Source organism: Octodon degus, unplaced genomic scaffold, assembly GCF_000260255.1.
Source record: "Octodon degus isolate 3935 unplaced genomic scaffold, OctDeg1.0 scaffold00291, whole genome shotgun sequence".
NCBI lineage: Eukaryota > Metazoa > Chordata > Mammalia > Rodentia > Octodontidae > Octodon > Octodon degus.
The window spans coordinates 343,764-356,889 of record NW_004524867.1 but is presented as its reverse complement, the minus strand read 5'-3'; the positions used below and the strand labels follow the sequence as shown (position 1 = coordinate 356,889).

Here is a 13,126-nt window from a genome sequence, read left to right as displayed (position 1 = left end):
AGAGACAGAGAGAGACAGACAGAGAGACAGAGACAGAAACACAGAGAGAAGCAACACATTTCAGGAAATGGAATATTGATTTGGTTTCTTTCATTACTGTCATTGAAGACTTTAGACTATGATTTCCACTGAAAAGCAACAGAGGAGCACCCCCTTTTCAGGGATGTGACCATGATGATATACGAGTATGTCACAAGGTTCTTTTTTAAATTTTTTAAATTTAATTTTTATGAAATTTTCAAAGCTCTTCATGGTAGGTGAAAAATTCCCTTCTTTTTCTCCTTGCCTGAGCCTTAGCTGGCCAAGCCTGGACTCCCCACCTTCCCCCACATGCATTTGGTCACTGTTTATTCTTCACACAGACCACTACTGGGAAAGGAAGAACTCTTCTTTTTCCCTTTTTATTTTTTAAGGACAATAAAAATTAGTCAAAAAGTTAGAAACGACACAGAATAACAGTGATGGTTATTGCATATTGCTGTCTTCAAATTGGATTGTTCAGATTACCAGATATAAGCATGCAAACTTGGTCCCAAAAGTTATAAAAGTTTTAAAAGGAAAGAGAGAACAAAGTTTAAGCATTAACTGATCCTTTCAATAGACCCGCAGAAATCAATCATCCAAGCTATTGTGTGTATATACGTAGATATTTCTCTTTTTCTTCCTTCTTTCTTCCTTTTCTCCTTTCCTCATCCCAGTTGTTTCTTCCCTTTGAGCAGTTTCTTTCCCTTTCACAGTTTCCACTGTAGCTTTCAGATTTTATTTACTCTCTCAGGACTTCTGGAGTTCTGGAGCACAACAGGAACACACAGGCTTTCGCTGAATAAAAATGCACCATTTGGTGCAAAATATTTCAGTCACCATTACAGTGTTTCGGGGCGAAGGCTAGCACTCAGTGGCAGGGCATTTCCCTGGCAATGGATGGGATCTCAGAGTGGTCCTGAGATCGATTCCCGGTACACAAGAGAACAAAACAAAACTGGTAGTGTTTTCTTTTCTTCCTATTTTTCTAAGTACGTCCCAAGTTCCACTGAGGCAATCATTGCAATAAGAACTTTCATGCCTCACTAAGAACCATCATAGAGTTCAATACAAAAGTATTCATTTCTGTAATACTGTATCTTTGGAAATGTCTGCCTGAGAATGTTTCCGTATGGACTTCCAGGTACTTCCTTTAGCAACTGATTTTGGGAGAAACACTCAGGTGACACCGGAAATGGTAAGTGGGATAGATAAGAAAGCTGGGTTCTCCCACTTCCCCGTGCAGTCTGAGCTTTTCTGAAGATGACAGAAGGTGGGCTCAGGCCAGCATGGTCATGATGGACGTGGTCAGAACGGTCTGTATCTATTCTGAAATGGAGCCGGTGGGATTCAGTGACAGGCTGGACTTGATGAACGTAAGAGAGAGAAGAATGAAAGCTCTCCGGGGGATGATGGAGTCAGTTTAAACATCAAATGTTCGTGACATTTGCCTGGCTCTTTAGAGGGCTTAAAATTCATTACGCTGTACACTTCCAGTGAGTGAACTTTATAGCAAGTAAATTATACTTCATGAAGTTGCAGAAAATATTTGCCAGAAAGGCTCTTTGCTTCACTTGACGAGATTAAGGTGGCAACATCGTGTTAGGGACCAAGCCTCATTTGGACAATGCTGGAGGGAATGTCTTCCACATTTGGCTAATCTGTGATGCCCCCTCCTTTCTCCAGGGCACCTTTATGAAACAAGTAACAGAATCTACTGTGAATGCTCCATGCTCATTTCTTTAGTTTTTAGGTGTAAAAGAACTAAAACCCGGAATGCTTCTCCCAGGGAGATGTATGCAAGCATGAACTGGGCATGTAGCAAAGTGGGAACTGGAACATTCTGATGGTGACTACAGTGTCTTAAAAACTAGGAGTCAATTCAGCTATAAGGGTTGCAGCTATAACTCCAGACTAGTAAGTGGCTAGAATGCACTAGGTCATGCTGCGATACCACAGATTTGTTGCTTTCAGGTACCATGAGCAGCTCTGGGGACTGAGACAGCATCTCACCGGGGTCCTAAGAGTCTCCGGACCGCAAGGGCTCATGGGAGCACAGTCACCTTTCATATCGTCACGAGGCAGGCGGCATTCCCGCACTAGCAGGTAATTCAGCATCTGTCTTCAGGGGGACGGTTATGTTTGGTGACGGAGGCTGCAGCCTTGTTGTAAGAACATAGTCCGGCGCCGAAGGCCAGTGAGCAGATGGTAGCCCATTTTGACGAGGATGTGTCTGGATTGCATCTGAACCATGAAAGTAACGTGAGGAGTTCTCAAGCCTTTTATTGATTCCTGCCCCCTAACCTGCCATGAATTATTCACTTCACTGGCCCTTCTAAATGAGCAGACCAGCTGGAGACAGTCTTGGCTTAAGACAAGGTTTGATGTGTTTATTTAGAATTTCACTTCAAAGCTGCTGAGATATTGTACTTGTGTTCCTGAAGGAAACAACAACAACAACAACACACACACACACACACACACACACACACACACACCCCTTTTTCTTCCTTTAAAAAATGACTTTTAGTCCAGGCATGGTTGTACACACCTATAATCCCAGCACTGGGGAGGCCAAAAATAGGAGGACCACTGTGAGTCCAAGCTGCGTAGTGAGACCCTGTACAAAATGCATAAAAACTAATAAGCAAATAAAAATAAAAAATAAAAGATGATTTTTTTTCAAAGACAGTTAAAATACTACCTTTGAAATGTATTCTGTAATGGAATCCAAATACTAAATTTTCTTGGGGCCGGGGAGATGGCTCAGTAGAATCAGCGCTTCCCTGACAAGCGCAAGGGCCTGAGTTCAATCCCTGGTTCCACAAAAAAATAAAAATAAAAATAAAAATAAAAATAAAAAATAAAAATAAATCAATCATCTTGATTGTAAGTTTTGCCTTTGAGAGTTGAGATTATACAGGGATTACCAAATAGCAGTATTATATATTTACCAATATTTTAGAGTAGCAATGTCATAGAGGGGTAACAGGATAGACTGAGATGTGCCCATTTTCGCTCACAGAACAGAAACTGCAGTAATACTGTCGACGTTATAAGCCTTACGTTATTCCTTAATACCATAATGCATTCAGTTGGAAGTACATATGGACTTTCTTCCAGGTAAGCAGATAACCTTGGGCAGTAATGGACGTGGCTAAGCTGTGTCCCTGAAGCCAGATCTTGAGTCAAGCAGGCGTTAAACTGACTCGAAACTGCATAGCCGCTTTCAGGTGTGCAAACAGAGATAAACGCAAGGACATTATGGCCTGTGCAGATTCTGCCCTTTAATTTTTACAGAGTCCACTAGCCCTGATGGGATAGAGTACACATACCCATCCAGGCCCACGGAGGCCTTACACTAGCAAAAGCATAAGAACACAACAGATGGATGTCGATGATCAAACATCTCAAGTCAGGTTAAAAATTCCGGATCAATCCAATAGAAGTAAGAGGCTAAGTCACAATCGGTTTAACAATTGTTTCAAGATGGGGTTGCAACAGAACAACCATTGTTGAATTCCCAGCATTTTGCTTAATGAAATTCTGTATCATTTCTTCTTTTAGTTTTTTATTTATGTATTTATTGGGTACAGGGTCTCACTATACCGCTCAGACTCGTAGTGATCCTCCTGTCTGATCCTTTCCAGCACTGGGATGTACCACCACACCCAGGTTTAGTGGCCAGCACAGTATCCAGGCTCCCAAGGCTGGAGAGGCATGTGGTGCCAGGGATCCAACCCAGGTCCTTGCGCTTTCCAGGCAGGTGCTTAGGCTGCCGAGCTATCTCTACAGCGTGTTCTGTATCATTTGTAATCTTTCTAACTTTTCAAAATTCTCTCTTTCTCTCTCTCTCTCTCTCTCTCTCTCTCTCTCTCTCTCTCTCTCGTATTTTTTAGGGAAGGGTCTACAGGGTGTTCAGGGTCTCACTATTAGATCAGACTCATAGTGATCCGCCTGTTTATAGCCTCCCAAGAGCTGGAATTACAGGTGTACGCCTCCCTGTCCATCCCCTGTGCCTGCTTGCAGGCGATTTAATCTGCTGAGCTATTTGGCCGGCCCTTAAAACTCTCTTTTAAAAAATGAAAATAAGGATGCAGCCATTTCTTGTTATATAGGTCTTGCTATATGTTGGTCTTAACCATCCAGCAGAAAAGTACAAAAATGAGGTATATAATGTAAATCCATATTAATATGATGAGTTGTAAAAGGCTCAAGTCAATAACTTCTGAGGATAACCCACTAATATTATAGACTGCTAGACAGTGTTAGATTGTTTAGTTGAATTCAAACACTTATAGTATTTAGATGCCAATAGAATATTCACCTCTGACAGGACAAAAAAAGAAGGATACAAAGGAAAGATAATTTTGTATTTATATATACAAAATAGGATAAATTTACAGCTACTTTCGCTTAATTCAATGAGAAGAAAGATTTGTACTAATAGTGTTTGGACAGGCTATCCTGTCTGCTTCTTGTACTATGGATGACTACTAAGAAGATAACAATGTACAGTGTATTGATTACCAAACTGTCCTATTAACCAGCTGTGAAACTGTCTCATTCATATTTATTTTGCAATAAAAATTTTAAAAATGAAAATAAATAAATATTCTTAAGAAAGGTTATGCTACCCAAAGTAGCCAAAACTTGGCATCCCCCCGCCCCCAAGTGAACGCTGCCTGATGCAGAATATCTTAAATAAAACAAACCCAACAGGAGTTGATCATGGAAAATCCTCCCTTCAAAGTTGACCATGGAAAATCCTCCCTTCAAAGTTGATCATGGAAAATCCTCCCTTCAAAGTTGACCATGGAAAATCCTCCCTTCAAAGTTGACCATGGAAAATCCTCCCTTCAAAGTTGATCATGGAAAATCCTCCCTTCAAAGTTTCAGAAACACCAGTATGTTATTTTCTGTGACACCTGGGAGATGGGCTCTCTGTGCTGTCCTTCATCACGTATTTCCATGGTACCTCCAGACACCGCTGAGCCCACTTGTCATCCGAGAAACCCGAAGCCACCCCTGGCCAGCCACCCGTGACTGTGCCGAGAGGATATCTGCCTCCCACGCGTGCCCGCCCACAAGCAAGGTGTGAGTCCAGGGTCACCGCAGGGAGGGGAAACTGACCTTTGGAAGACCGGAAGTGTTTGCTGGGAGCTGTGAAGCCTCGGGTGCCGTGCACATTGACCGCAGCCACCCGGAACTGGTACCATCTGCTAGGCCTTATGTCCGTCAGCTGCACTCTCTCGTCTGTGGTCTGAGAAAAAATGCCACAAGGCACAGGGAACGCGTGACTTTTTGGTCTAACGTGTCAGTTGGGTGTGTTTCTAAAAACTCCCAAGTGCACGGGTCAGTGCACCTAGCCTTGACTTCCGTATTGGTTAGCCGAGTTCAGCAGGCCCTGATTCGAAAAAGCATTCCCGCAGCTGAAGACCATTTCCGTACTGCCTCCCAAAGAGTCAAGCATCTCGGGAAGTACAAGTCTAGGACAACTGCTTGGGGTGTTTTTGGCTCTGATGGACGAACTGAACATCTCAGGCTTTAATCAGGGAAGGATGTGAGTGCAAAAGTTACATTATAGGCAAGTAAAGAAAATATTTCTTAGATTCTAGCAAGTAAAATGACTCTTGAAACGATATGCCAAAATGTAAGTTGGAATATAACGCTGGAAGTTTGTAAAAGAAAAACCCCATACGCTTAAGAGAGTGCTAACAGTTTCTAGATGTAAACTGGAGCTCAAAATACAGATGAATCAATCGATAGGTAAATTGATTGACAGATATGAATGCATGACAGGAAAGAAGTTAGAGGGAAGAGGAAGAGGGGAAGGGGGAGGGAGGGAGGGAAGAGAGAGACAGAAAGAGGGGGGAGGACAAATTCCAGTGGAACACACACATCTGGGAAGAACTGGTCATAGTCCTAAAGGGTGATATAAGATTTAGACTCTGAGTAAGACTGAGGGGTTGCACAGTACCAGATTTGGTGAGTATGGCCGATGAGGATACAACATCATATTTTTATAGGATGTTTTATATTGGATAGCACCCGGCAAGAATATTCACTGTACTTTTTTAAATCATACCTCCTAAAGAACTGCTTCAGAATGTGGCAAGAATGCTGAGATAACTGTGCTTGAAACAAGGTCAGGAGGTATTTTAAGAGAGATTAAAATCAAAGTGTCTTTTGGTATAATAAATTGTTTCTAATGTAGACTTTCATTCTACTCGTTTTTCATATACCTCCGATGTCAAGTGTACTCCAGCCTCTGTATCCATCAGCTCCGCAGCCACAGAGTCAACCAGCATTGAGGGAATACATTTGGGAAAAGATCTGCGTGTGTACCAAGCTTGTATGGAACTTTTTCCTCGTCATTAGTCCTTAAAGGATACAGTGAGGTAAGTCTTTAGAAAGCCTTCACCTAGTGGTAGGTATTAGAGGTCATCTAGAGGATTTAGAGGGCACTGAAGGGAGTACAGAGGGGGAACAACTGTCACCCCATATGGGGTTTGAGCACCATCAGGTTTGAAGGACCCTGGAACTGAGCCTCCCATAGACACCTAGGAATAAGTGGAAAACATTGGCCAAAAATTGGCCTGGCCAACATTGGTAAGGTTGGCCAAAGCAGGCACTTGGTCCACTGAACTACCTCACCTCACCAGTTCTTGTATAGGTTCTTAAGTGAATTATCCAAAATGGAAACATTTAAAACTCTGGGTTTACACCAATATTTTGTGTCTGATTTTTAAAATAAAGTGCTCGTATTTGTGTTCTTCATATTTTGGAGAAAATATCAAATAAATAACTATCCAAAGGACAAACTGTTCACGGGGCAGGGTCGATAGTTTCTCCTGCATCTGCTGCTACACCTCCGAGGGTGACAAAGGTGCTGGCAGTCTTTCCACTTCCTGGCTGCTTTCAGCAGGTGGACCTGCCGCCTGGCCCTACCACTCACCTGTGCCTAACGCCTCGCTCACTGGAGCCCCCAGGTGAAAGCGGGACATGGCACAGAGTTGAAGCCGTCCCACACCTCGGTTGACAAAAACTTACAGGAAAGGATCATAGAGTCTGCATCAGTATCTCTGAGTACTTCTGAGCTCAAAGAGATACACACTTCTAAGAACAAAGAGCATGAACATGGCTTAAACACTCCGTGCTGCCTGATTTGGCTGAATTTAGGAAAACACACCCAGCTGCCTTTGTCATTTAGTCTCAGCTGCGAGTTATAAAAGCTTAAAGTTACGATAATGTCCACTGGATTTCAGAGAGAATGAGAATTATGTTAGCATTAACTGATAATTATAAGAGTTACAATAACTCAAGAGCTTTCTTTACCCCCCAAAAAAGAGAGGAGAAAGGGATGATTTAAATAATTTAGATAATTCATACATGGATCTGTATCATTATTTATGGATACAGGTCATGGAATTCAAGTGGAACTTTACTCTGTATTGTGAATAGCTTCAAATTTTGTTGAAGCAAATTCTGTCTTGTGACAGATATATAAATTGTAATTGCTACGTTTATTTATTGGACTCAGTCTATTTTTTTCAAACTTCAGGTGTTTTTAACCGAACCTTGAACCTACTCATTTTGAAGTCTCGATTTTAATTTAGCTAAACACTAAGCCATTTGAGATTTTTACTACTGAGGAAGAAGAATTCTGCCAAACACCCAAATGCTCTCAATTGATTTCATGTTTACCAAAACAGAGGAAGAATCTTGCTTCTGATGAAAACTGATTCCATAAGGCCAAAAAGTTTTCTCCACCACAACTGTGCAGGAGGACATGCAGTTCTTAAAAAGCATAAGGCAATTTCACATTGTGAATTTATTCTCTGTTTTTACAACCACTTTTGGTTTTGCTTTTGTTTTTGTACTTTTTTTTTTTTTTTTTTTTTTTTTTTTTTTTTTTTTTTTTTTTGCAGCTGGGGCTCCCCTTAGCAGCTCTTTAAAAGAAGGAAAATATTTTGCTTTTCTCATCAAGATAGATGAGAAGGGGGTGGCGTTAAGATAAACTCTAGGAGTGCTTCCACTCAGCCAATCTGTTCATTTTTAAGTGGACTAAGAAGGAGAAGTAAGCACTTAGCACAGATTTAAGAGCTGCTGGCTACTTCCCACAACAGTAGCTTAGTGACCCGCATCTTGCACCATGCCACCAAGGAAAGGCTTACGTGTAGGGCAAATAAATAAAAAAATCACAGGGAGTTGGGGAGATAGCTCAGCGGTCTAAGCACCTGCCTGGCAAGCTCAAGGGCCCAGGTTCAATTCCCGTTACCCCATGCTATATTGGTCGCTGAACCGTGGGTGTGCTGTGTTGGCCCCCAAACCAGGCGTGGTGGCTCCCCAATGCAGGGACTAGAGGCGTGTGCCACCACACCTGGACTCAGTCACAGGCTCAGTGAGCCCATGGGTGGGGCTGGAGTGGCATGTGGTGCCAGGGCAGGAACCCCCGTCCCTGTGCTTGCCTAAGCTTAGTCTGCTGAGCCATCTCCCCAGCCCTAAAAACACTCTCTTTGGAGAGGTCCCAAGGCACTCACCTGGGCCACTGTCTGCCAGTGCGTGGCGTCATCCTCGCTCGGATGGATCCCGTAGTTCCACCTTCTTTGCACGACGTAGATGACCGGCTCAATGGAAACGTTGAATTTCGAGGACCACTTTATCTCCAGCTGCCCCGACTTGAGCTCAGTAAACCGTAACTCTTTTCTGGGCTTCAAGGGGACCCCTGAAACAAGACCATGTCATGCTGGGTAAAACAGCCATCGTGGGACTCGAGTGAAAGAGGTGAAGAAGGAAAGCTCCGGAGAGAGCGACTCCATCTGCTCACAGTGGACGCTGCGTTTGCTTGCAGAACACTGGCCCTTCTGCACCAGATTTCACGGCGTAAGTCTTCTGGTTGGAAGGGCCGCCGAGCACATATAAAGACCATTTGACCTTGTTCTTTTAGCTTTTCCTTACCCTCCGCAGGTAGCCAAAAATCAACCCCGGTGCCTGACATAGCTTTTCCGCACTGTGCCTCTGTAGCGTCACCCTTTCGCGTGCACAGCGGTGAATTAATAGCCTTAAGTCGCTCTTCCCAGGAGCTTAACAGAGACTCCACACAGAGCGGTCGGCCTTTATAACAAGGGGTGAGCCCTGCGTCTAACATGGTCCATTCCGATGGTTACCTTCTGAGGTCGCTATGACATGGTTCCAGGGTTTGGTGTCTCGGCCATCTCTGGGAACTTTCCCTTTCATTCAGGAATAAATAAATAAATAAATAAATAGCAAAGGTAAATCTCGTGTGATCAGATCTCACCCACGTGCTTTGCAAAGTGTGAGCCTTTGGGATGCCCGCCAGGCTATACAGGGATCCTCTACTGACTCAGCGACTTACAGTTGAAAAATGATCAATTCAGAATGCTTAGTTGTGGCCTGAGGGAGTGCCCTGCTTCCAACGGCCCCTGAAGGTGGCTCATTTTAAAAATATTTATTTATTTATTTATTTATTTGATACAGGGTCTCACTAAGCAGCTCAGATTCGTAGTGATCCTCCCGTCTCAGCCTTCCCAGCGCTGGGATTATAGGCGGGTACACCACTATGCCCGGTTGCAGTAGCCCGCGTGCCCCGCCTGGTGTTCGCAGCCGGCATGCATGCGGTACTGGGCTCAAACCCAGGTCTTGTGCTTGCCAGGCAGGCACTCAGACCACCGCGCTATCTCCACAGGCCGGCTCATTTTAAAGAAGTTAATACTTTTGATTTCTTTTTTAAAGGACTGAACACAGGGCCTTGTTACAGAGCTGTATCCCCAACCTTTTCTAAATTTTTATGCATTTGTGCACTTAGAGACCGCCTCTTGCTAAATTGTTAAGCTGGCTGTGGTCGGCTCATACTTGCCATGCATTCTTGACTGAGCACCCCAGAATGCTGGGGTGACAGGTGTGCACCGCCACTTCTGGCTCCACTCTGATTTTGTTCAAAACCACTCCAGAACTATGGCTTCAATTTTTTTTTCAGCTGCCAGAAGAATCGGCATGCATTTGAGGGAGAAAAAGAAATATACAATACTAAAGGATAGGTGGGATTAAGTGAATCAGATGGAACCAACAGTGTCATAACATAAAGAACAGTGGTCAGCATGAAGATCGTTTTCTGCCACTGAAAACACACTTGAGAAACCCAGCTCACAATGTTCCACTTATTTTTTTTCCATCCATTCAGTTTAATCAAAGAGAATTCTGGAAAATGTGCAAAATAATGTAAATAGGATCTGATGCGCACTGGTGTTGTGGCTGAATCTCTTTGATCTGAACTCACGTCTCTGAAGAAATTTTAAACTCATCAAATGTTTAGCGGGATAGTGTTGGGTGATTTAAAATGCAGACTAATATAGAAGGCAAAGGTCATTGTTTTGTTTCGTTTTTAAAGAAATATTTTCTAGGGAATACATTTAGCATTCTCATGGCATTCTCCATTGCTGTGTGGTTGGGTTACGGCTGCATACAGCTAGTTAATTCCATGAATCCCACTCACTGGATCCTGTGAAACGGATGAGTGGTCACTGAGGAAGATTGATTGAGTTGCCTGGTGCTATGCCCTGGTCTCAGGTTTCTCTCTCAATTCCCTTCCTCTTTCTGCATTTCAAATTAGGAGAAGCCACCTAGTAAAGCAGAGGAAAGTAGTGCCTTTTGATCGAGAAGGAAATCCTTCCAACAACTGGCCGGCCAGTAGCTGCTGCTCTCCTAGTTGGCACAGACCTTCACCGAGCTAGGCCCGGTTCCTGTTCAGCCCCCGCTTGAGGGTTTTCCAAGCCTGCATCATAGACTTGTATCTGGACTGCAGAACCTTACAGTGATTTCTGCTAAGCAAATGATGCTCAGATCTGTCCCCAGTCCCTGGCTAGGGGGAAAGCCACCATCCTCCAACCTCCTTCCCTACACACACCTGCTAAATTTCTCTGCACAATTTTCATCTTAATTTCTTCTCCCCAAAATAGCTGCTTCCATGCTGTGTCTTTATGACAACACAGTTTCTTGGGGTAGGTTATTTTTGTTTGTTCTCGCACAGACCACCACCTAGTTGTTTCCTGCAAAGCACACTTCCAGGAATTGCCAAGTCCTCAGTCTCCACGGTGACCACAGATGCTCCTTTCCCTCACTGCTCTATCTTACCCTTGACCTTCATAGTAGCTTTGAAGTGCATCTCCTGGTCCATCTCGTTGCTCATTAATTCACTCTTCACGACAAAGTACTGTGATTATTTTCTAAATGAGAAGGGAGACTCCTCCCTCTTCTCAGGTCCTCTGCTTGCATCTTAATTTCTCTAGGAAGAAGGTGGATTTCTCTCCATCTCTCCATCTCTCCATCTCTGTGCTTACCTCCCACTGCCCTTTCAGCTTATCGCCTGGCGGTTCTTATGTCTTTGCCTTTGAACCCAGCTTTCCCAGAAAGACATGGCCAGGTCCTGTGACCATAGCCTGGGATGATTTTAAAACTCTGAAATATCTTTCTGTCTATTTTCTGACTACAGACACTTAAATACTTCCAGGTTCGGACCAAATGCCACCCCTCTGTGACACTTCCCTGACACTTGCTGAACGGGAAGAAAGGCCCCATTCTTTCGCCTCTCTCCAAGGTTGAGCCTGTTACTGTCAAGATGTGCGTTTCACTGCTCCTTGCTGCAAAATGCCCATTTAATGATGTCTGTCTTTCTCACTAAGTGGCAGCCCCAGAGGTCAAGAGCCATGATGGGGTCCTTCTCTGGCCTCACAATGTCCCCAGGAGAACTCTCTGCAATTGCAAATGCAAAGCAAATGTTTGCGGGGAGAATCACCTTGCCTTCGGTTGTTTTCTCCACTCAGGAATAAGCCAGGGGTAGTGGGGGGGGGAGGATACTGAAATACGCAAACCTCTGCATCAGTGACTGCCCCTCTCTGCTCTAAGGTCACTGAGGGGTAGGAGAGACTTATCACAGATACTCTGTGCTGCTTTCTCAAGGAGATATTCTTCCCAATGCGTCAAATCACTCTCCGCATCCCTTTTGGTTTTGGAAAAGAGAAACACTAAGAAATGGAACAACGTCACTCATAGGCTGGGTAGACTCCCACCTGCAGCCCAGCAGTCTGAAAGGCTGAAGGAGCGAGACGGGAGGTTAGAGCCCAGCAATTACAACTTGATGGTTTAGCGAGACTCTGTCTCAAAATCAAAACAATAAATACAAGTAAGGAAAGGACTGAGGATGTAGTTCAGGGCAAAGATGCAGGCTCAGTTCCCAAACAGACAGGCGCACACACACGCACGCATGCACGCGCGCACACACACACACACGTGCGCATGCACGCATGCAATGTTAAAAATGTTCCAACATCGCCAGAGACTGTGTGTGACACGTCTGTCTGTAATCCCTACACTTGGAAGGCTGAAGTAAGAGACAACAGATTTGAGACTTTCTCAAAATAAAAAATAAGGGAGAGCTTGGAATGTAGTTCGGTGCTAGGGTCCTGGGTTCAATCCCTGGTCCCATATAAAAATTTAAATGTAGAACAGTTTTATTCCATGGGTCAAAGGCTTTTCCCATATTAAAACAAACACAAAAAAGTCTAGAGAGGATGGACACCCCAAAGCCAATTGATGATCAGTTTTAATCCATGAATACCACTTTCTTGTGTGTGAAGAGTAAAAGAACAAAAAAGTAAAAGATCAAAATTTGGTCCAAATGACACTGTGTGTGACTTCTGCACTCAAGATACCCAGGCAGGTCTAGGAATGTAGTTGTCCTGAGTGTAGGATGCTGCATGAGAATATTTTGTGATTCACTTGCTTTCTCTGTGTACAATAGCGAAGAGGATTAGAATTTCCAAGACCTCCAAGTCCACCTTTCTCCTTGGCTGCCTGGTGTCTAATCCTAAACATGAACATGATCACCCGACCTACTCAACTAACCTGAGCTCACCAGACGCAAATGCAAGCGCCAATACCTCTTATGAGAAGGCACTGATCTAGGATAGCATTCAACAGCCAATGACCTTCACAGGTTGTTCAAATTTCTTCAGCTGCATCTCTCTAACTATGATGGTCAGTACTCCTACAATTCCCATGTTAACAAACGGTCCATCTGTTTTGC

At 43.8% G+C, this 13,126-nt stretch overlaps 1 protein-coding gene across 2 annotated transcripts in view; it reads right to left on the bottom strand.

The window, feature by feature from the left end:
- Positions 1-13,126, bottom strand: part of Anos1 (anosmin 1) — a 209,656-nt gene that overhangs the window by 56,984 nt on the left and 139,546 nt on the right. For both annotated transcript variants that reach the window (XM_004647183.2, XM_023707448.1), the window contains exons 5-6: positions 8,565-8,749; positions 5,155-5,284 (exon numbers count right to left, since the gene is read on the bottom strand). In XM_004647183.2, the coding sequence (XP_004647240.1) occupies positions 5,155-5,284; positions 8,565-8,749 (315 nt within the window). The remainder of the gene's footprint in view (positions 1-5,154; positions 5,285-8,564; positions 8,750-13,126) is intronic.